Genomic DNA, 23185 nt, shown 5'->3' with positions numbered 1-23185 from the left:
AGACTTGGGGCTGGGCCAGCCCCCGCAGATCGGCTCTACTGGTGGGGAGGGGCCCTCAAAGCTCCAGGGTTTGCCACCTTGCTCCCTCCCTCCCACCCGCCCTCCCCAGCAGGTTATCAGCGTGAAAACAGGAAGGCTGGCAGTGCTATTAATAATACATGAAGCTGCTCTGCCCTGATCAGGCAGGCAGAAGCACAGAGGCAGCTCCAGCCCCAGGGAGGGAGAAAGCCAGGCTGCTGGGGGCCTACCTGGCTGAGTGGCGGGCAGGAGTGGAGGGGGGCCCTCCCTTCCTTCTCCCATTTGTTTTGTGCACGGCCAACACTCAAGGCCAGATGCTGGTGCTCCCTCTATTTTGCTGAATGTCATTTCCCTCCTTAGCTGCTGCCTAGGTCTGGCAGAAGCAGCAACCAACACAGAAAATCTTCTAGCCTGGGATGCAGGAGACCTGGCCATAGAGGGCCAACGAACAACCCAATCTTTGGTGATCAAACAGCTGTGGGTCTGAATCCCAGCCCAGGCCCACCTACTGTGTGACTTCAGACAAATCACTTTACCTCTCTGAACCTCTGATTCTTCATCTGCAAAATCAGAGACTACAAAGGAAAGAGAGGGAATAACAAAAGAATAGATGTGAAACCACTGGCATACAGCAGTTGTTCAATAAATGGTAGTTGGGTATTATCACTTCTATGAGTCTGAACTTGGGCAAGCTTCTTCCTTCCCTGGGCCTCAGTCTTGCCATCTATAAAATAAGGGTGTTGAACCAGGTGATCTTGAAGAGCCTTCCAAGTGCCAGTGGGATATCCATGACTACAGGGTGAGAAATCCTAGACTACAGATGGGCTCTCAGAAGCCCACAAGACACCCTACCCCACGGGGAGTCCCCTGCCTGGAAATGCTGTCCTGCCCCCAGAATGTACACGCACTAAGATGCGGGGTGCCTGTGCGGTTTGGTCCTCTCTGTCTCAGTTCCCCTAGTTTTGATGTAGGGACATAATCCCATGGTGGCTCCCTGAGGAAGGGGTCAGCAGAGCGCAGGTCTAGGAGGAGAGAGGAAAGAGCAAGAGTGGCCCAGGGAGGGAGAAGGAGCCTTGACTCTGGGTCATCAACGGAGAATCACGACAGGCCCAGGGCCCAGGGGCTCTCCAATCCTTTCTACCTCACTTATGCATTCATTCATTCATTCATTCATTCCACAAATACTTATGGAGCCCCCTCGAGACTTTGGTAGCAGCCCTCTGTCTGGTTCCCCTTCTGCCTCCTGTTTCTCCATCTGAGGTTCCTTTACCAGCTCCTTTTCCCCAACCAGCCCTCTAAATGAAGGGTCCCCAGTTCTGTTCTTGGTACTTTCCCCCTCTCATGCCACACACTCCCCTGGGCCTTCTCCCATTCCCACAGATTTATCTGTCTCTATGCCAATAACCCCAAACCTCCTTCCCTGGAGTGAACTGCCCTTGAGCTCCAGAGCCATGGATCCAACTGCCCCCAGGGCGTCTCCATGTTGAAGCCTCACAGGCACCTCAAACTCAACCAGGCCCAAGCCCAACTCACCACCTGCCCAGGCCCTCCCTGATCTGGTCCCTCTGACTGTTCCACTTCCACCTCCTCTGACCCCTACAGTTTCCAGGGTTCTTCTCTTTCCCTTCTGCTGTCTTCTCAAACGTAAGTTCTATAAGGCTGTGTTAGGCAGAGAGTGTCTCTGCCCGAGCCCTGGGAAGACCACACTCCTACTACCCTATAGTTACCCTGTTCCCCTCCACCTCCATCCGAGGGCCTTCCTTGGACTGGGGAGTCTGGGTGCACGGAGGAAGGAAGGACCAACTGGCAGCTGAGTGCCTGTGCATGGAAGTCTCCAGGACTCGGAAAATCAGAGATGCCAGAAAAACAAAGTCTGCTGCTTCTCCACAGCCAGATACCCTCTCCCCAAGGTGACGCCTGTGTTTCCCTTGTGATGGGACCAAAAGGAAGAGGCTGCAGACAGTACCTGCAGTGGGCAGAGCGTGGGCCTCAGCCCTGAGCTATTCCCTGCTCTGTCCCTGCCTAGCTGTGTGGCCTTGAGCACAATTTCGTCTTTCTGGATCTCAGTTTTGTCAGCTGTAAATTTCAATCACTCGACCAATATTCATTGACCATCTAGTCTATTCCAGGCCCCGTTCTAAGCACAGGCATGTTTTGGTAAGTAAGACAGACCAAGTCTGTCAGACCAAGTCAGACCAAGCTTTACAAAGCTTACATTCAAACTGGAGAAACAATCAAAATGTAAACAATGAAATAGGTACTATAACGCTGCAAAAGGATAAATGCTCTGCCAAAGACATTAGAGAAGAACTGGGAGGCAGATGTTTTAGCCAGGGTAGACAGAAAAGGCCACTCTGGGAGGAGAAGTTTGAGAAGAAATCTAAATCAAACGAGGGAGTGAGCATCTGAAGAGGTGGGGAAATCACTCCTAGCAGAGGGAACAGCAAGTGCAAAGGTCCTGAGGTAGGAGTGAGCTTAACAAGTTTAAGGGATTACAGGGTGGCTGGTATGGCCAGTGAGGCTGGAACAAGGGAACAAGGGAGAGGATGGCAGGAGGGAAGATCTGCAAGAAAGCAAGAGGGTAGGTCATGCAGGGCCTTGAAAGCCATCATAAGGCTTTCAGCCTGTGTGAGATGGGAGCATTTAAAGGGTTGTGAGCAGAGGAGGGACATGATCCAATGAAGATTTTAAAAGATCCCTCTGGCTGCTGTGGAAGAATGGACTGTGCAGCAGCATTGTCTAATGGAAATATGATGGAAGGCACATATAAAATTTTAACATTTCTAATGGCCACATAAAAAGTAAAGAAACAGGTGAAATTAATTTTAATAACACCTTTTATTTCATCCAATATATTATCAATATGACATCTATGTTGAAAATTTATTAGAGATGTTTTACATTCTCTTTTTCATACCAAGTCTTCAAAATGCAGTGTGTACTTTACACTTGCAGCTCACCTCAATTCAGACAAGTCGCATTTTAAGCGCCCACTAGCTGCGTGTGGTTACGGTATTGGGCAGCCCCGCTGTAGCGGGGCAGGTGTGAAAACAGCAAGCAGGTAAGAGGCATTGCCAGGTGCCGAACAGCAGGACCGAGAGTAGGTGGAGATGAGGAAGAGGAAGAAAACACGGATGTGGGGGAGGGGAGTTGAGCTGAGCCCAGGCGGTGCCCAATGGTTGGAGTTAGCGTCATAGGTCAGATTCCCTGGAAATGCTCTGAGACTATGAGATCTGCATAAAGGAGGTTTATGGGAGACTCTTAGGACAACAGCAAGAGAAGGAAGCGGCACTGGGCAAAGGGAGAAACGGACGTGCAACGCAGTCACAGCCAGTCTCACACGGAACACGGGAGCTGGAATGGCCCTTCCAAAGGTCCCAAGTTGCAGCAAGGGGACCTGGCCTTTGCCCACCCCCACCAACTGATCAGCCATCAGAGGCAGGCTGCCCCCAGGGAGGGGGCTAACTTTGGGCAAGGTGCCCCCCTTCCACCAAAGGCAGTTCCCGGAAGTGGATTCATCTGGAAGCCATCAACAGCCCACACTCCTACACCACAGCCAGGCAGCCGGGGGACAGGAGAAAGCGGACCAAGAGGGAGGCCTCCTGGGACCACTTCTTCCTCCCGGGAAGAGGACCAATAATGCACAGTAGCAGGAGGGTCCGGCACTGGCCAGCCACATCCATCGAGAGCCTCTGAGCAGAGCTGGGGAAGCCTCAGTCACTGGAGAGACTCAGGCCCAGCTGGGGGCTCCGTCTCCAAGCCCCTCACTCTGTGGGACCCATCTCACAGCCAGTCCTCAGGTTCCAGTTCCAGCTTTGCGGCTCCCCCTCCCCCTGCTGCTCCCCACAACGGGGCACATCCCTGTTCCCATCCTTCGGAGGACTCCAAGCCCATCTCAGCCAGGCTATTGTGAGGCTTGAATGAGCTTAAGCAAGTGGAAAAGTTTTGTTCACTGTGGGGTGCTAGCCACATAGGAGGGGGTTGTTATTAAGCTCCACACTTCCTGCCTCTGGAAGAGCTAATCCCCCTGGGCCCACCGCTTTCTCCTCTTGCCCTGGACTCCCTCCCCCCACCCTCTTCTTCAGGGCCTTTGAATCTTTCTTCTCTCACCCGATTCTGTCTTTCTGAGTCTCAGTCTCTCTCTCCCTCTCTCCCTCTCTGAAGCCCCATCTCTATAACCCTCTGCCTCTCCGTGTCTTTGTCTTGATTTGGGTCTTTGTCTATGGCCCCTCCTCCTGCAGTTTCACCTCCTACCAGGGCAGCTCAGAGCTGCCCCACAGGTCTGGCCTGGGCAGGGAGGAGGGCAGGATGGGAGGGCAGGGAGAGTGGCCTGAACTCTCAGGACCCAAAGCAGCAGCTCAGTTCAGTGCTCTCCCACCCACTCCTCTGAGCCCTCACGGGGCTCCTCCACTTGCCAGCATGGCAGCCAGCCCCTGACCCGGTTCCCGCCTCGGGTCCCAGCCTGCTTGTTTATTACAGCAGCGTGGAGAGGCTCCGTAGCCACACAACTTTACCGCTCCAGAAGCTTGGTGCTGGCAAGGGGCCATCAGCCCCTGCAGCAGCACAGGCAGGCTGCCAGGAGGTGAGTCCCTCCCCCTGTAGCAGCATGGCATCCTCCAGGCTGGGTCACAGTGAGGATCACAGGCCCAGCCCAGCAGGGGTGGGAGCAGCATGCAAGATTCCCCACGACCCTGGTCCCCCAGGGTGCTCAAGCCAGGCAGCTGCTGACAACCCCACAGCCAAGACAGAGCCCTTCCTCTTGTCTCTATAGGGGGATCGGGGCCCCGAGTTCTCAAGGAACTTCTCTAAGAACCCAGTAGGGAGAGGAAATACATAAACAGAAGGGTCACAAAAATATAAACACTGACCAGCTCTCCAACATATGCACTCAGTAAGCATAATTGAACTAGTGGCTGTGTTAGGCATTCAGTCAGTGGTTGGCTGGCTGGCTGGCTGGCTGGATGGATGGATGGATGGATAAAGTGGGTGGCTGAATGGATGGGTGATGGATGGATGGGGCAGGGGTGGATGGATAGGTGGATGGATGGGTAGGTGGATGGATGGATAGATGGATGGGTGGATGGGAAAACAGACGGAGTCATGATTTCCAGGTTAGCATAGCCCATCAGAACAAGATCTTCCTTTTCCTTTGTCCCATCCAGAAAACCTTCTTTACCAGGTTTCTTTATTCACCAAAGACTGAAGCACCAGATTCCTCCCTTGGCCTCTGCATTTTGAGCAACTTTTCTATTCCCTCTTCTCCATAACTTTTCCTGCAGGAGAGGTTGAGGAGCCCAGGTCACAGGCACAGATGGGTGGTCAGGAACTGAGAAACCCACCCTGGCTGAGGCCTGTGTGCTCACCATCTTAAGGAAAGGACTGAGGGAGCCAGGCCAGGCCAGGTGAGCACCGCCCTCCACCAGAGTCAGTTAAGCACAGGGAGTGTTTCAGGACAGTCCCATCAGAAAACAAGTACGGAAGGGGAAGGTCTACAGCTTTCATTTGGGGAAGAACAATCAATTGAAACACCTGCCCTGACAGCGAGATTAATTTCGCTTTTACAAAAGAGTGTTATGAGCAACCATACTTCCAGGAGATGCTTCCCAAAGGAAGAGCCCTGGGGAAAACTAAGTATGGGAAACGCTATATGTTAAATGTATCTTATGATCATTCACAACACATATTAGCATAGTAAAAGTTTGTAGTAAAGAAAAAAAAAGAGAAAGACAAATACCATATGATATCACTTAGATGTGGAATCTAAAACATGGCACAAATGAACCTATCTACGAAACAGAGACAAACTCACAGACATAGAGGACACACTTGTGGTTACCAAGGGGGCGGGGTGGTGGTGGAGGAGAGATGAATTGGGAGTTTGGGATTAGTAGATGCAAACTATTACATATAGAATGGATAAACAACAAGGTCCTACTGTATAGCACAGGGAACTATATTCAATATCCTGGGAAACCATAATGGAAAAGAATAGAAAAAAGAATGTATATATGTGTATAACTGAGTCATTTTGCTGACACCAGAAATTAACCAACATTGTAAATCAACTATATTTCAATAAATAAATAAAGATATATCTTTAGGGAAAAAAAAGAAAACAAGTACGGAACTTTCTCTTCTCCCTGCCAAGAGCCTCGGCTCTGAGCTGCACCTTGGCTCCCTGAGGAGAGCCCAGAAGCCAGAGCTTAGCTATGCAGGGAGCTGCTGGGAGGCCAGGAGCTAAGCGGTGGAGGGGATACAGAGAAGATGTGACTGGGAGCCCCGGAGAGAGAAAGTTCTGAGGCAGGCCTAGTTGAATGGGATTAACGTGGGCACCCCACCCTCTACTGGGTGGCTTCCAGGAGGCTCAGGGCCTGATCCTGGGCAGGGTCCAGGCAGGACATGTAAGACTCCAGAGCCGAGATTTTCTCAGGACCACCCTGCCTCACCCATTGTGGGGATCCCGCCCTTTCTGAGTGGCAGACACTCGTGACTGTGGTGACTGGGAGATGGGAAGAAGCTGAAGGAATAAGAGGAAGCCCAACTGTCTCCCAAGGATTCCTTTTGTTGTTGTAAAACTTAAATGAAATAATGTATTAAAGTACTTAGAAATATAGTAGGCGCTCACTAAGCGTTAGCCATCAGCACTTAGGATAGTGCCTTACACAAAGTGGGCACTAAATAGTTGTTGAATTAATGTATGAATGAATGAATGAATCCTGCCCCCACTTAGCTCCTCCACCTCAAACACCAGAAGATACAAGTTAATTCTGTCTCCATAGCTACTGAGGAAGATGTACACATTAAGCCCATTCTAACCCGAGGGCCTTTGCACTTGCTATTCCCCCTGCCAGGAGTGATTTCCCTCATATCCTCACATGAGGGTTCCCTCCCTCACTTGATTCATCTCTGCCACTGAAAATGAGAAAGGGCCCTGACCACTGCCTGCTAATAGAGCTCCCAAAGTTGTCTCTCCTTTCCCAGTCAAGGACCCTCACCAAGTACGTACAGACACACACACACAAATCCAGGCAATTCTAACTAGACAACTTCAGTGTCCCCACCCTACCCAGGGTTAGGCCTAGAGTAGACAGGGGCTCTGGCCTGGCAGGTGGCCCCTCCCATAGGCTGATGGCCATTAGTGCCCATGCATGACAAGGGCTCACCCAACCCACAGAGGAGGTCATGCTCTGTCCCCAACCACCCCCCTCCCAACCAACGTTGGCAAGAACCACGGTACCATGCAAACAGTAGAGTCTACTGGACCACAATTTAAGATCCTAGCTCTATCACTTAAGGAAAAAAAAAATTTTTTTTATTGAGCACTTACTGTGTGCCAGCCACTGTGCTACCCTCCCTACACACTTGAGCTCATCTAACCCTCACAACAATTAAGCAAGGTAGGTGTGATCCTTATTTTATACCTGGCTGAAGCAGAATAAACTGGCTAAGTGCTCAGGCTGTAAAATGAAACAGAGCTGGGTTCAAATCTGAGCTCCTCCACTCACAGTGTGACCTTGGGCAAGTCACTGCAGCTCTCTGAGTCTCTGCTTCCTCCTCTGTAATGAGGAGATAAGACAGCCACTGCCTTTGATCCTGCTGACAATCAAAGGAGATAACGGATAAAAGTGCCTGCAACCTTCAATCAAGGTCGGGGCCCTGCCCTTCCTGCCTTATCTCACCGGCTTCCCTCCAAGGTTTGCAGGCTGGGACTGGTCTTCCCCATGGTGCCAGGCACAGGGCTGGGCACAGCTGGCACACACAGACTATTCCTACTAATTAGCAGATTCTCCCAAGGCCTTGATTGCAGAGAGCACTCCCTGTCCCAGAGCATCCAAGCAGGGGATCCCCGCCCTGGGCAGCACCAGGGGGAGGGACATATAGGATCAAAGGGGGAGGGCCAGAGGGAGGGCCCTTCCTGCCTCCGAGCTTCCTCCTTGTTTTAGAAGCCCTCACCAGGCTAGACCCCGTGTCCTAATCTGAACCCCAGATCCTGTCCTTGGGCTCCTAGGGTCTGAGTTCCTAACTAGAAAGCCTGACTGGCACCCTGGCTTTTCTAGGACCATGGCCACCTAGAGACCCACGAGTCACGCACCCCAGTGCCTGGCGCTCTGACCCTGCCCCAGCCCCTTAGCTGGACCCTGCCTTATGCGGACAAACAGCCTCCACTCATACCAGCTGCCCAAATCACCCATTCCAGAATCCCAAGCTCCAGTCTGCCCACTCAACCCCCCAGCTGCCATCCACCTCTCCACAGCTGTCACTGTCACCCCATCCAGCAGCCCCCCACGCACGCACACTCAGAGCCTGCAGCCGGTCCACACTAACCGTGCCCTCTGCAGGGCCCTGAAGCCTGGGAGAAAAATCACCGAGGCACTTTGACATTAATCAAAGACATTCATAAATAAATATGTGTAAATCATATGCACACCAAGGTAGGAATTTACATCTTTCACTGCTGAGTCAGCATCTCCAGGCACCAGGGATGCTGCCTGCAGCTCAGGAGGTTTGGGACAAGAGCCCTCCCCTCTAGGGGTCCACTGAATGATCCTAGATGTCTCATCTGAGATTCTCGAACTTTCAAGCTGGAAGCATCAACCCCTGTTTATTGATTGCCTAGTACATGCCAGGCATTATACATACTACGGGCATTCAATGAGATGACATGCAAAGTACTTAGAATGGTACCTGGCACCTACCTAGCAAGCACGTAATATATGTGGGCTATTACCATTAATATCTCTCAGTTTCTTCATTTGTAAAATGAGAATAAGAGTTGCACCTAATTCATAGTGTTTTGGTGAAGATGCAATGTGGAAACCCAGGTAGAAGCACTTAGCACAATTCCTGCACATAGTAAGCACTCAATAAATCTTAGCAATTTTATTAAATAGTGTGTGCCCATGCAAACAAGTTCTGGAAAGATATAGCCAATAGGAGCAGTTAAGAGAGGGGAGGAAGAGAGATGAACAGAGGACTTCCACTTTCTGTTTCAGATATTTCTGAGGCAAAGAATTTGACAAATGAGCTTGTATGGCTTTCATCAGCAGCAAGAACAAGAAAGCTGTTTCTATTTGGTGGAATAAAAGCCACCAAGGCAGAGTCCATGTCCTGGGAGCCTCCACTTCTCAGCCACCTCCTCACCGTTTTGCACCCCTCCCCACTCAGCCTCTGTCCCCAGATGCTCTCCTCAGAACCTGGCCAGGCAGAGCAGTTTGCTCTGGGCAGGTGTTTATATTAACAACACGTTATGTGACTTTTCCTCTCTGGCAGGACCAGTAAGCCCAGGAACTCTGAAACTTCTCCAACAGGCTAGGCCAGGTCTCCATCCTCCCACCTGCCCTCAGGGAATGGGCCTGGACCCAGGTAAAGGTCTTCTTTCTTAGATGTGGTCCCATCCCCGGAGCCCACAGAGAGGCCATTAGGTCTGGATTCATTACTGCTCTCTGAGCATCACTTCTCTTTCCTGCTCGTCAGGAGCACATGTACCAAATCTTTGGATCCTATATGTCTTCATCCTGGTCGCAGATAGAGAATGAAATGAGATGGAAATGAGATGACAGAGGTACAACCATGTGATCATCCAACAGGCCTTTCTTACTGGTACCACCATAGACCAGGAATTGGGCTGGGTGCTAGGGAGACAAAGATGAACCAGAGCCAGCTACCCCCAGGAGCTCACAGTCCCATGGGAGAGACAGATATACAAAGGGCAATGACAGTGCAGGCCCACAAATGCTAACACGGAGGTGGTCTTCACAATACATTGTGGAAGCAGGGCAGAGGCCGTGGCTTAGTCTAGAGAAGGAGTGAAAAAAATTCCCAGAGTGGTGACCCTTGAACTAGGACTTGAAGGATGTGATGGGAGGATGGGGGGGGCGGTGCGGGGGAGAAAGACATTCCAAGGAGAGGGAGCTGAGTGCACAAAGGTAGGGAATCGTTAGGTCCTGGTGTGTTTGTGGGAAAGAAGCTCCGTGCTGCTGGTTCAGAGTAGTGGCAGGGGCAGGACCAGAGGGGGCTTTGGGCCTGATAATATATACAATTGGGAGCAAAGGAAGGCTTCTCAGGAGGCAAGTGACATGTCCGAGTTGTGTCTTGGGGGAGCACTCTGATTTGATTCAGCGAAGGGACTGGAGGAAGGAAGAACGGTCCTAGACCAGTCCTAGATTTTATAACCTATCCACTCCCTTTTCTTTTAACTTCGCTTTCTTGGAGTTCCTGAGGTGTAGGCTTTGGCTGTCCCTTGAGGTGTCCAGAGCAAGCAGGCCAATGGGCCTACAGAAGGAGGTAAACTGAGGCACTCTATAGAAGAGCCCTTCCCTGGTAGAAATGAGAGCAGGGACATGAGTCTGGCATATACTCTGTTCTCAGCCACAAACCAAAGTTGAGACTCGAGGGTGATTTTATCTGCCATGACAAGTCCACCCCCAGGCTCAAACAGGTATTGTTCTGGGCTCAGCAGACAACCCCAGGTCAGACAGATCTCCAGAGCTCAAACAGACATTGCCTCCAGGCCAGGAAGATGTTGCACCAGGCCCAGACAGATGCCATGCCAGGTTCAGACACATGTCCTGGGCCCAGACAAAAGCTGTCCTGGGGCCAGATAATGTTCTGGGCTCAGCCAGGTGTCCCAGCCTCAAACAGATGTTGTCTCCAGCCCAGACAGATGCTACCCTAAGCTCAGACAGATGTCTGACACCAGAGATATATAAAGATGCTAAGAGGTCCCTGGGAAAATATAATTCCTAAATCCTCCTTTGCCACTTCCGCCCTCCACCTGCTACTCTCAAGAAAGCCGAGGAATGCCAGCATTGAGCCCAGCCAACTCTCTCCTGAGCCTCCCAACTTGTAACAGCCAAAGAGCTATATCATTCTGTCTTTCCCTCGACCCCAGGCTAGGCTGCTGCACGGAGGGGAGGGGGAGGCACATACAGTTGGGGGATGAATGAGGTACATGAACAGAAGTACAAGGCACCTGCGCCATCTGTGGCGTGGTAGGTAGTGGTGCCCAGGCTACCCAAGCTGACTCTGTATGGAGAAAGGGAACTGGGGGGATCAGAGCTGATGCAAAGACCAGGCCCACTTAGTCTTACCTCAAACCCCACACTCTGGAACTGGAGGGGAGAAGTCCTGTGACCTCATCTGCTTACTCATGTACCTTGACCAATACCCTAGGAATGTCATTACTGGGTCATTTGAAAATAATTATTGCTCCAAAGCTGGGCTGCACTAAACTAGGGAGAAAGACAGGGATTAGGAGGCTGTCCTGGTGTGGACATTGAGTGGGAGTGAATCCCATTCATCAGCTTGGTTCTGGCTGGAAGAATGACCTTCTTTCCCCAAGAGCCGCCATAGGGGCGTCATGGACCAGGAAGGAAAAAGAGCTTTCCCATCACCGCCACACAGCTCCCATCAGGAACTAGAGTTGTGTGTACTGCAGCTTTGCAGAAGTTGGGTTTCAGAACCCTGGGTTCTCCCAGTCCATGGGCGGAGGAGGCACAGCCACTAGACCTGGGGTGGCAGAGTGAGAGGCGTTACGGTCCCATCTCCCCATCTGCCATAAGGGGCCTCATGCTAGTCTCTTCCAGAGGGGAGTTCCAAGAGACAGCAGCTCATGAATATGTAAATAATCCATGAGCCATGCCCCCTCCCACAGGTGAAGTTGGGACCTCCCTCCAGCTCTACCTACTCCCCCTCAAGAGCTTCCTGGAGGCTGAGGAAGGTGAGGTGTGGTCTTTAAAACCACTCTTAAAGGGAAGCACTGTCTGATACGATTACAAACACTAATGCACACATATTAATACAAACCAAGCACAAGCACCCAAACACAAGCGCTGAAATACTTCTGGGCATCTGTAAAGTACAAACAGGAATTCACGCAAGCGAGCTAACCTACAGTCACCCACTGATACAAGCACACCAAGCCCCCAACACACTATCATAAACACTGATGCACACAAACACAAGGGAACTCCCCTCCCTCCCTTCCCCCCTACCTGAGCTGTCCACCCCCCACCCCTCGGGCCAGAGTCAACACCAGGCCCAGGAAGGCACCTCCCTTGTCTAACAATGGTGACAAGAACTTAAATCATCACTGCTGCTCCCACCCCACCCTGTGGTGTTGAATTTTGCAGCCTTCCAGATAAAAAGTGTGTTTAAAAAAAAAGAGAGAGAGAGAAACTCAAACCCAGCCCCAGCCTTTCAGAGTGATTAATCCCCGCTAATGATTTACCGATTTGCAGAGAGCGTGTTCTGCATAACCGGATTGTGGGCATTAGCGCCAGCTCAGAGGCTGCCATTCTGCTAAAAATGAGAGTAAATTTCAAGAGCAATTGACCACCCCTAATCTGAATATTCTACTGATGCACTGGGAGGATCCCCACACCACACACAGACCTAGGGGGCCGAGGCAGGCGCAAAAATACAAGGAAAGGTTCATCCCTGAGAGATATTCCACCTTTCATCCTTCCTTCCCTTCCCCAAGTCTGAGAGATAGGGAACCTTAAATTAAATGAGACTGCTTCTTTCTCCTCGGCCAAAGGCAGCCATGCCTCTCCTACCTCTCTGCTCTTCTATGCTAGGCTCTTTTGAGCACTGGAAGGACAAAAGAGGTAGGACACCTAGAAGGGCTGAGTTTAGAGGGAGAGAGGTGGGGGATTGAGAGCTCAGAACAGTGATCACATCCCTTGTGGGAGAGCTCTCTGGATGGTGGTGAGCGCTATGAATCTGGCTGGCTGGCACCAACCTGCACAGAGGGAGTGGATGCGCCTACCCAGGCTGGAATCTGCAGCAGCCAGGACCCTGACAGACTCTTCCAGCCAAAAACACGTTCCAGCCCAGAACAAGCAGGTTATGGGCGTGGTCACTCCTGACACCGCTCAGCAAGAACTGGTTGGGGGAACAGGCAGGTTCTGTTCCTGCTCACACAGCCTCTTACTCACCCCTAGCAGCCAGGGAGGAAAACCAAGCCATGCTTCCCCTTTCCGAGTTTCAATCGGGGCAGTGATCTCATCCCGCCTTCACAAGAACCCAGCAGAGACCATCCTGCCCAGCTTACAGATGAGGACACTGAGGCTCACAGAGGTCAGGAGGTTGAGACTGGCCCAGTGTCATCCAGCAGGCCTGGGTCTGAGTCAAGATGGAACCCAGGACCCTTGACACTCTGAAAATACAGGATCTGGGTCATAAGAAGACTGGCAGAGGGAAAGGAAGTGGGCTGAGTGCTGCCCGCATCCCGCCCCCCTTCCAGCCCAGCCTGCCTCAGACAAAGACTTCAAGCCCACGCACACAGGAGGGCATCCTAGGACACGAGCTCCTCTAGCAGCCCTCCCCACGGGCCCGATCTCTCCTCTCTTTAGCTCCGCTCAGCACTCCTGACTTGTGAGGAATCCAGGTGGAGTGTCTTGGAGCCGGTCTTCCCGCAACACTGAAAAAGCCTTGGGTCTGCGGCTGCATCTCCTCTCAGTGCTGCCCTGGACTCCGAGGACCCACTGCCCCACACACAAGACACAGCGGCAGGGGCCCAGAGTCCAAAGCGGGAAAGCAGCCGGAACCAGCTGCCTCCTCTTCCTCCCAAATCTCGTTCAGTGCGCCACTGCACAGGCTCGCCTGTCTGGGATGTGCGTCTGGAATATTACAGTGCATGTGTGGCTGCAGTGCAGCTGATGGCGAGTGTGGTCAGACTCTAGAGGCTGTGTCTGAACTTCTCAGGCGGGAGTGTGAATGTAGGTGGCAGGGGTTTGTGTCTGTGACTTGAGACTGCACAGAGAATGTGGGGCTTGTGTAGCTGCAGTTCAGCCCCACAGAGCCTCCCCCTGCAGCCCCTCCAGCTCAGAGATCCCCCACAGCGAGGGCCCCATCTGCCGGAGGCTCGGTGACCTGTGTCAAATGAGCAGGCGCTCGGTCACACTCCAGAGCCTGGAGGAGGTCTCACCACTCTGGGAAAGCCCGGGCAGCTCCTGGCCTGGGGGCAGGCTGGGCAGGGGCCCCTGCTGGGGAGGGAGGCTGGGGAGCCTCTGAGACTGGCGGAGGCCTGGCTGGGAGCTGTCCTCCGCAGACAAGGAGAGTGAAAAAAAAATATATGAAAAGAAAGGGCTTTCCTGCTTCCTTCGAATGAGTGGGGCCACTGACTCGCATGGACTAAACTCAGGGCTGGGTACAGCCCCTTCCTCTGCTTTCCGATCCGCTGTGCAGATGGGTTAGTTCCTACAGGATGTAGGTGTCTGTGTGATGCGTGGGGTGGGCCTCTTTGTATCTGTGTGCTGGGTGGGAGAGTGTGTGCTCATGTTTGTGAACACACGAGGGTGTGCCCATCTGTGTGAATTGGCGTGCCAGCTGACAGCCTCCATGCTTGTCACCCGAAGGGCCTGCAGGTCCCCTCTATGTCTACGTTGCTGAAGGAATGCCTCCTTGAGCCGACTTCAGCCTCTGCATGGGTTCTGCGAATGTTCCTGTTGAGACACACATGCCTGTATTTATCATTGTGTGTTGATTTGTGTGACTTTGAATATCCAACCTAATGATGGGAGTCCATGTGTTCCTATTATGAATCTGAATGTTTGTCTCCAGGCTAAATTTCATGTGTGTATCGGCGGGCTATACATTTGTGCGTGTGTGTGTGAATGCACATCTGTTCATATGCCTAAACCATTCTGTGTCTGCATTGGTCAGCTGGCTGTCTGACTTCCGTGTTCTGGGTTTTCTCTGTGGTCTATGAGGGTAGGGCTCCTGGAGAAAGGAGATGCTCTGTAACAGGTGTCTCTGCCAATGGCCATGTCATAGCCCCAGTGTCCCACCCAGAATCTCTAGGGGCAAGAGCAAAGGGGATGTCGAGACTTCCTAGGGAAAACTTAACTCTCAAATATAAGAAAATTGTGACTCAAGACCAAACCCATATTATTGTAGGAGATGTAAAACTTCCAAAGCAGAGAAAGGAATGTTATCCTTTCCTAGTTCACACTGTTGTTCACCCCAGAGCAGCAACTCATATTAAGAGGGGGCATCTAAATTACATGCTTTGTTTCATCCTTGCAGCTTCAGAGCAAACCTGAGAAGCAGGCATTACTGCCCTCATTTTAAGATAAAGAAACTGAGGCTCCGACAGGCAAAGCAAAGGGCAGGGGTACCGAAGGCGGGTAATGGGATTGGGACTGAGATTTGCTAGCTCACAAGCTGGCAACCTAGAAGCCTGGCTTTGCTGCAGCCACCCCTCAATTCAGCACAGACCTGGGGAACTCAGCTTCAAGAGTGCCAGCTGACCAGAGAGCTCTCTCTGTGAGCTCTCTCTGCTGTGACAGCCAAAGCTGCTGCCTCCACACCCTTCCCATCCCACAGCCACAGGGAGGATGATGGGGAGTGGGACCTCCACGCATTCTTTGCCCTCGGACAAGCCTCAGTTCCTTCAGCTGTGCAATGGGAGAACAATCCCAGCGCTCACTCTCGGGGCTGAGAGCGGCAGGTAACGTGATGAATGAAAAGCATTTGGTAAAGCACCCATTGCTCATGGTGACCGTTCCAAACAACACCTGTCCACTGTCCAGACATTTCCCTTCCTCTGACAGAAACGGAGACAGGTTCATAGACTCACAGACCATCAGAGCTGGAAGGGAGTTTACCAGAGAGGTCACCTGGCCCAAACCTCCAGAAGCCCACTCTACAGAGGAGCAAGCTGAGGTTTAGTTAGAGAGGGGGAGTAACCTGTTCATTCACTGGGCACTAACAATAGAAACAACGAGAGTGAAAGTCCTTTCTGAGCCCTTTTCACTCACGTTGTCTTGTACCACCCTCTGACTTACCTTAGTGAGACAGGTGTGCTGCTTATGGTACTGTTATTCCCAATTTACAGGTAGAAGAACCAAGCCCTAGAAGACTGGGCCAGAGTTATTCTTGCCCAGGAAGACAGTGGCAGGTCCAGGTTGGAAGCCCAAGCTTCAGTGTCATGCAGGTCTGGTTAGGGCTGGCGTGAGAGGGGACTTCACTACAGGATTCCCAGCCTTGGTCCTACCTCCTGAGCCTGGGAGAGAGGCCAGGAAGGCGAGTGGACCAGGAAGTCCTGGGCTGCCTCAAGGTGACCACTTCCTGGGCCAGAGTCCAGGAAAGCCCAGCATCCCTAGCTAGGTTCAGACACAGGGCTCCATCACAGCTCTTGCAGTGGGAGTGGTACCTAAGGACTCTGCTCAGGACAGTGGACAGTGGCCACCCCATCCCTTGGGGGCTAGCCAGAGGCTAGTCCTAGGGCGTTTAGGGCCTGGATGAGCACAGTCTGTGCCCAAGGATGACCCTTGTCACTGTCGACTTTGCCCCAGTCACCCCCACTGCGGCTGCCCCCTGAGCCCCCCATCACCCTTCTTCACACACTGAGGCTTTATTCCACAGTCCTGACTTGCCAGTAGGGCCCTAGCTGGGCCCCCAGCTCGGTCCTCCAATCTGGGACCCCCGGGGCCCTGGAATCTATGAATCCATTGGAGGCAAGATCAGGGATAGAAAAGAGGTGAACTGGCAGCTGGAAGACTCCCCGAGAGCCAAGCCTCAGCGTGAGGAAGACGTGGAGGCTACAGCTCATTCCACTCATCCTCCAGCCAGCATGGCACAGAAGAGCTGATGCTGGGGTCCAAGTCCACTCAGGATCCTTCAGGGAGTCCTCAAAGACCTGGGGGATGAGTAGGTAAGCCAATCGCATGCCGCACCTTTCCAACAAGACCTCTTCAGTCCCAGTTCCCTTTTCAGCAGCCCCAGGCAAGTGGGTTAAACTCCAGCCCAGGGCTCCCTGCAAGGCTGGACAGCTCCCAGCCTGCACGCCGGATTTCTGAGGCACCAGCGCCCTTCCCCATGTCCACGCCACTCCTCACCTAGAGCAAGTTTCCCCGGGGCGTGACCCCGCCATGACCCAGGCCAATGAGCCGGGCAGGCAGGAAGGAGAAGGAGCGAGGCGGCGGCGTGGGTCAGATACCCGTGGGTCCAGTGTGTCCACCATTCCTGTCGGCGGTGCTTTCCCGGAGCCACGGTCTCCACCTCGAGATCCTCTCACTCAGGAACCTCGGAATCGGCCTGGTTACAGGAGCTCCCGTCTCCCCACAGCATCGCTGCCGCCGGCTGTTCCGGCCCCGAGCCACCCGCGAGGTACTCACCTGGGCCGCGGCGCCCGGGAGAAGGAGAGCCCGTGAGAGGCGTGAAGTCGGGGCCAGTCCGACTCTGCCCGCGCCCGACGCTCTCTCAGGGCGGCGGAGGTCGACGGAGTTGCGCTGGGTGGTCTAGAGGGTGAAGAGGGAAAACGAGACGGGCCGGGTAGGAGCGCAGAGGAGAGCTCCGTGCCCGCTGGAAGTCGCGGGAGGCGAGGCGGGCGAGGTGAGCAGCCGTGCCGCAACCGAGCCGGGGACCCGCGCCGCCTGCCGCTCGCAGCCGCCGAGACCCGCGGGAATCCCGGCCCGCCGGCAGCGGCACGGCGGAAGGAGGAGCGCGGGGCTGAGCTGCTTCTCGGAACCCGAGCGCCTCCCGGAGCCCGCCATCCCCGCCACCGCCTCTGGCCACCCGGGCGGGTGACCGGCGGGAATTCTGCTCGCTTGGAGCGTGGGACCCGCCGGGCTCGGAGTCTCCAGCGCCGGGGGAAAGTGGGGCCCACGCAGCCAGGACGAAAGGGGGTGCGGTCCCAGTGCCACCCCCGCGCCACTCCCCACGTGGCGGCCGCGCCCCCGGGGCGTGAGCGTATACGCGGAAGGTAGGGGGGGCTGTGAATGAAGCCCCAGCGGCCAATCAGCATGGTCGGCGCGCGGGACCCCAGGAGTGAGGCCCAATGGCGAGCTCTGGGCGGCCGGGCCGAACGGCAGGCGGGCAGGGGGGGCGGGGGCCGGGGCCGGGGGGCGGGAGGCGGCTCCGCTGGCAGCCAATGGGTGGCGGGTGGGGTGGGGCTCCAGAGCGCTGAGCTGGTCGGGCTTTAAGCCGGCGGAGCGCGGCGGCGGGGCCCGCAGACGGAGCGGAGCGGCGGCGGCGGCGGCGCGGCGCGGGGCGCGGGGCGCGGGGCGGCATGGCCACCACCGCGCAGTACTTGCCCCGGGGCCCCGGCGGCGGAGCCGGGGGCACGGGACCGCTTATGCATCCGGATGCCGCGGCGGCAGCGGCAGCGGCGGCGGCAGCCGAGCGGCTGCACGCGGGGGCCGCGTACCGCGAAGTGCAGAAGCTGATGCACCACGAGTGGCTGGGCGCGGGCGCGGGCCACCCCGTGGGCCTAGCGCACCCGCAGTGGCTACCCACGGGAGGAGGCGGCGGCGGCGACTGGGCCGGCGGCCCGCACCTGGAACACGGCAAGGCGGGCGGCGGCAACGCCGGCCGAGCCGACGACGGTGGCGGCGGCGGCGGTTTCCACGCGCGCCTGGTGCACCAGGGGGCGGCCCACGCGGGCGCGGCATGGGCGCAGGGCGGCACGGCACACCACTTGGGCCCGGCCATGTCGCCGTCGCCGGGGGCCGGCGGGGGCCACCAGCCCCAACCACTCGGGCTGTACGCGCAGGCGGCCTACCCGGGGGGCGGCGGCAGCGGCCTGGCCGGAATGCTGGCGGCGGGCGGCGGCGGCGCGGGGCCGGGCCTGCACCACGCGCTGCACGAGGACGGCCACGAGGCTCAGCTGGAGCCGTCGCCTCCGCCGCACCTGGGCGCCCACGGACACGCACACGGACATGCACACGCCAGCGGCCTGCACGCGGCAGCGGCGCACCTGCACCCGGGCGCGGGCGGCGGTGGCTCGTCGGTGGGCGAGCACTCGGACGAGGACGCGCCCAGCTCGGACGACCTGGAGCAGTTCGCCAAGCAGTTCAAGCAGCGGCGCATCAAGCTGGGCTTCACGCAGGCCGACGTGGGGCTGGCGCTGGGCACGCTGTACGGTAACGTGTTCTCGCAGACCACCATCTGCCGCTTCGAGGCCCTGCAGCTGAGCTTCAAGAACATGTGCAAGCTCAAGCCGCTGCTCAACAAGTGGCTGGAGGAGACCGACTCGTCCAGCGGCAGCCCCACCAACATGGACAAGATCGCGGCGCAGGGCCGCAAACGCAAGAAGCGCACGTCCATCGAGGTGGGGGTCAAAGGCGCGCTCGAGAGCCACTTTCTCAAGTGCCCCAAGCCCTCGGCGCACGAGATCACAGGCTTGGCCGACAGCCTGCAGCTGGAGAAGGAGGTGGTGCGCGTCTGGTTCTGCAACCGGCGGCAGAAGGAGAAGCGCATGACCCCGGCGGCCGGCGCCGGCCACCCGCCCATGGACGACGTGTACGCACCCGGCGAGCTGGGGCCGGGCGGGGGCGGTGCGTCGCCGCCCTCGGCGCCCCCGCCGGCCGCGCTGCACCACCACCACCACACACTGCCCGGCTCCGTGCAGTGACCCCGCGGGCCGGGCCCCGCGCCGGTGCGCGGCGAGGCGCCGCGCGGCCTGAACTCTTTTTGTTCGGTTGCTTTGGATTTTACAAAAAGCCCAGAAACTTTCGAATAAAACCAAACACCCGGACGACCCTCTCCTGCGAGCGGCGAAGACGGCCGATAGGCTGCGTCGCCCGAGCCCCGAGAGAGAGGAGCGAAGATCCGGAACGCGCCAACTCACCCCGGGCATCCTGCCCACCGCCTGCTCCCTGCCCCCAATCCCTCGACGACCCCCGCCCCTGCCCCCCCGGGCTGTTCGGGGCCGGATCCCGGCAGCGGCCTCCCCACAGCGACAGGTAACGCGGTACGGGGTTAGGGATTACCCGGAAGAGAGGACGGAGAGAGGAGAGTTCCCCATCCCTCTCCCCGGCGCGGATTCCCGAGCCTGAGGGTCGAGGGTGGGGGACTGTCACTTTATTCGCTCCACGCCTCTTCTCTCTCATAAGGATGCGCCCCATCCCCCTTACCTTTCCTCCGGGCTTGGTTTTTTACAGTTTTTATTTATTCACGGAGCCTCTCGGCTCCTGGGGTCCTTCTAACTCCGCCCGCGCCCTTAATTTAAATCGCTGTATACTGTATTTATCGGGGCCCCGGAGGGGAGGCCGCGAGAGCCGCGTCTGTGTATAAAAGCAGGAAATAGCCAAAGCTTTAATCTAGCCTAATTTATTTTTTCCCCTTACCTTCCCCTACCCTACCCCCAAAAAGCGAAATAAAACAAAAAACAAACAAAAAAGAAAATCTAACAACAACAAAAAATTCGAGTGTTCATTTTTCGTTTCGTTTTATCCGAGCTCCGGCTCGGTTCCCGGCCACGCTGGAGGGGTCTGCGCTCCCACGCACACGCAGATGGGAAGGGGCTTCTGCCCGGCTGTAGACCGACCACCGCACAGCAGGGCCCCCACTCCCCGCGGGGCCCTGACCTCCCGGCCACAAACAAACGAAACTTGGAAAAGTTGGAGATATTTTTTAACCAGCTGTAGAAATAAGCCGTTCCCTGAGAACCTTCTGCCTGAGTCCCTGCAGCTTCCGTCCGCTCCCTTTCAGCCCCCTGGGATGCGGGATGCTGGAGGAGGCCTGCAGAGAAATTCCCCAAATTTGGGGTGAGGTGGGAACCATGTAAATATGTGAGATATGTACACACTGGCGGGGAGAAAGAAACATTTTGTGCTTGGTTTTTATTTTTGGTTTTCCGGGTTGCCCTCCCTCCCCATACTAAAGGATTTTGTACACCCACTAATCCGAAAAAGATATTTTAATATGATTTCCAGATTTCTGATCCATCTCTATTTATTTTCTGGATGTGTTTGGAGCTTCCCCCTTCTCCATTTCTTGTTCTGTTTGTTACCGTTTGAATTTAAATTTTGTTATTTTATTTTTATTATTTTTTGGAACAATGTTTTGGTGCATTCTCTTTGTATCTTTATTGCAAAAAAATAATAATAATGTAGACTGGGAAGTTCCCTTTATATTTATGTTATAGTAAATATTTTATTACTCACATAAACATGTACCCCAGGGCTGTGTCCTGTCCTCTTTACTACTAGGGCTGGGTTGGTTTGTGGGTGATGGGATGGGATACCCCGACTCACCTCCCCCAAAGTTCTGGCCTCACTCTCTTGGAGGAAGGTGACCACACAGACCTTCTTCCAGGCCAGTGTCGGTGCTGCTTGTTACTTGGACAACGGTTGGGCCCCTGCCTCAGATGAGTGAGGTTAGGGAAGATGAAGCTACCTCATGTCCCACCCCACCCCCCACCCCCATAAACAGACTACCCTGGGACCAGACCAGGGCCTAAGACACTGCAGACACCACACCGAATTTGGATCGGACATTCCTCAGGCACAACTCAACTGCTCTTCTGGGCCAAGGAAGAAGCCTGCCTCTCTCGACCTGGACCACCAGCCGGGCATCTTTGTATTCCCCACCCGTGACTTTGCACTCCCTGGGTGGGATCCAGGCCAACTTCATCATTCTGGGTCTTGGGGCAGTTGGAAGCCGATTCAGGCCCCACCAGCCCACCCCACCTGGCTTTCCACCTGCAAACAAACGGTACCCAAACCTGCCTGGATCCACTGGGAGTTCTAACAGCTTAGACAGGGGTCCTGGGGGAGTTGAGTGGCCTGGGCAGGGACCCCCGCCAGTTTGCGTGGGCAAAGCTGGTCCTGCTTCTATGCAAAGAAATAACCTGCCCCAACTTCTCTTGGGGAGGAGTGGGGGCAAGAAGAGCTGTGCCACCAGAAAGCCCTGGCATTGCCTCTTCAGGAATGGGTCCCCAAGGGAACCCCCGCTCCCCAGGGAGTGATGCTTCTGCCTATAGGAGGACTCCCGGGCTGCGCAATCATGACCTGGGGAGGGAAGCAGACATTCTCAGACATCCCCCTGTCAAGCCTTAAACACTCCCCAGAGTCAGGATGGTGGAGGCAGCTCCGGGTTTCAGGGCCAAAGCCACAGACTATCTGTGTCCCAGTCAAGCTCTTTCTCCTTTAGAACAACTCCTCTTAAAAATACTAATCAAACGGCTCTTCCTGTTTCCTCCGTAGATGCAGTTCTTTTCCCTTCTCAGGAGAAACCACATGAGGTTTCTGTCACTCTTCGTGGAGACAAAGCTTGAAGGCACAAGCTGGGGAGAAAGTTGTGTCCCTAGTGAGGGTATGTGTGTGGCCCCCTCCCACGAGGGAAGTTGTCCAAGCCCAGGCCTGTGAGAGGCCTTGGCTCCAGCCGACAATATCTTGGGTGCCCAGAGAGATGCTCCCAGACCCCCAGGTTGGCTGTCTCAGGCGGGCTGGGGCCTCAGGATGACTTGTTCGATGCTGAGGCTTCCAGGTGACACCCTGGGCTCTGCCCCTCAATCTTAGGAGAGAGTCGTCTCTGCAGAGGCCACCAACCAGAGCCCACCGTGGTTTTCAAAGGCTCAGCCTCTCGCTGCTTTTTTTTTTTTTTTTTTTTCCTCCCTCCTTAAGTCCAGCCTAGTAAGTGATTAGCCCTGCAGTTGGCACCCGTGTCCCAGCCATTCCATTCCCCAAACCGGCAGGCCAGGGAGCCTCCCCAGGCTTCTTACAAAGGAGGCTGGAAACTTTACCTGCCAGTTGGGTGACACCACGACTGACCGGGAGCCACTGGTCACCCCACCTAGGCCTCTCATTTCCTGCTCCACTAACTACGGAACTTCGAAGTAGTCCCACACTTCCCCACATTCCCTCCTTGTTTCGTCCTTCCTGGATTCGTCCTAGCCTCAGGGCCCTGAAATGGAAGCGAATGTAGCTCAGAGCTCCCTGTCGCCTAAGCCGCAGCAGGATTGGAGGTTGGAAAGGGCGGCCAGGAAGACGGGGGCCCTTCCCTGGCCTCTGCCTGCAGCTGACACCCATTGATTGATTGATTTCCTAATTGTCTGCTTAACCCCGTCCAAGAGGGTGGACTTATTATTTAAGCAAGTCAACTCAAAAACAGCAAAACAATGTGGCCCCCAAGATCTAGCAGCAGCTGAGGAGTAGAACAAAAAGATGGAAAAAAAAGTGGGAAAGGGGACGGAAGAAAATCTTCCACTTGGCGAGTATTTTGCTTAATGAGACACCAGCCTGGGACAGCTACCCAGTAACCCAACCCTTGGTCACAGAAGGCCCCAGGGGGCTCCTTCCCCTAGTCGCCAGCCTGGGATGATGGTAAGAACCACAACACATCTTACCGTATAAGAAAGAAACCATAGGAAATATGGAGAAATATCTTTCCCTGGAGTCTTACTCCCTGGATAAAATAGAGTTTAGGAATGGCAGTC

The 23185-nt window shown here is 54.9% G+C and overlaps 1 protein-coding gene across 1 annotated transcript; it reads left to right on the top strand.

Annotated features, from left to right (window-relative positions):
• Positions 1-18034: 18034 nt before the first annotated feature.
• POU3F1 (POU class 3 homeobox 1) lies at positions 18035-19378 on the top strand (the record flags this gene model as incomplete). Its single annotated transcript, XM_079698097.1, has 1 exon — positions 18035-19378. The coding sequence occupies one exon, from the start codon at positions 18035-18037 to the stop codon at positions 19376-19378; it is 1344 nt and encodes a 447-aa protein (XP_079554223.1).
• Between the last annotated feature and the right edge of the window lie 3807 nt (positions 19379-23185).

This window comes from Hyperoodon ampullatus (genome assembly GCF_949752795.1).
Source record: "Hyperoodon ampullatus genome assembly, chromosome: 2".
Classification (NCBI taxonomy): Eukaryota; Metazoa; Chordata; class Mammalia; order Artiodactyla; family Ziphiidae; genus Hyperoodon; species Hyperoodon ampullatus.
The sequence above is the reverse complement of the archived record's forward strand: the minus strand, read 5'-3'. Positions and strand labels throughout refer to the sequence as shown.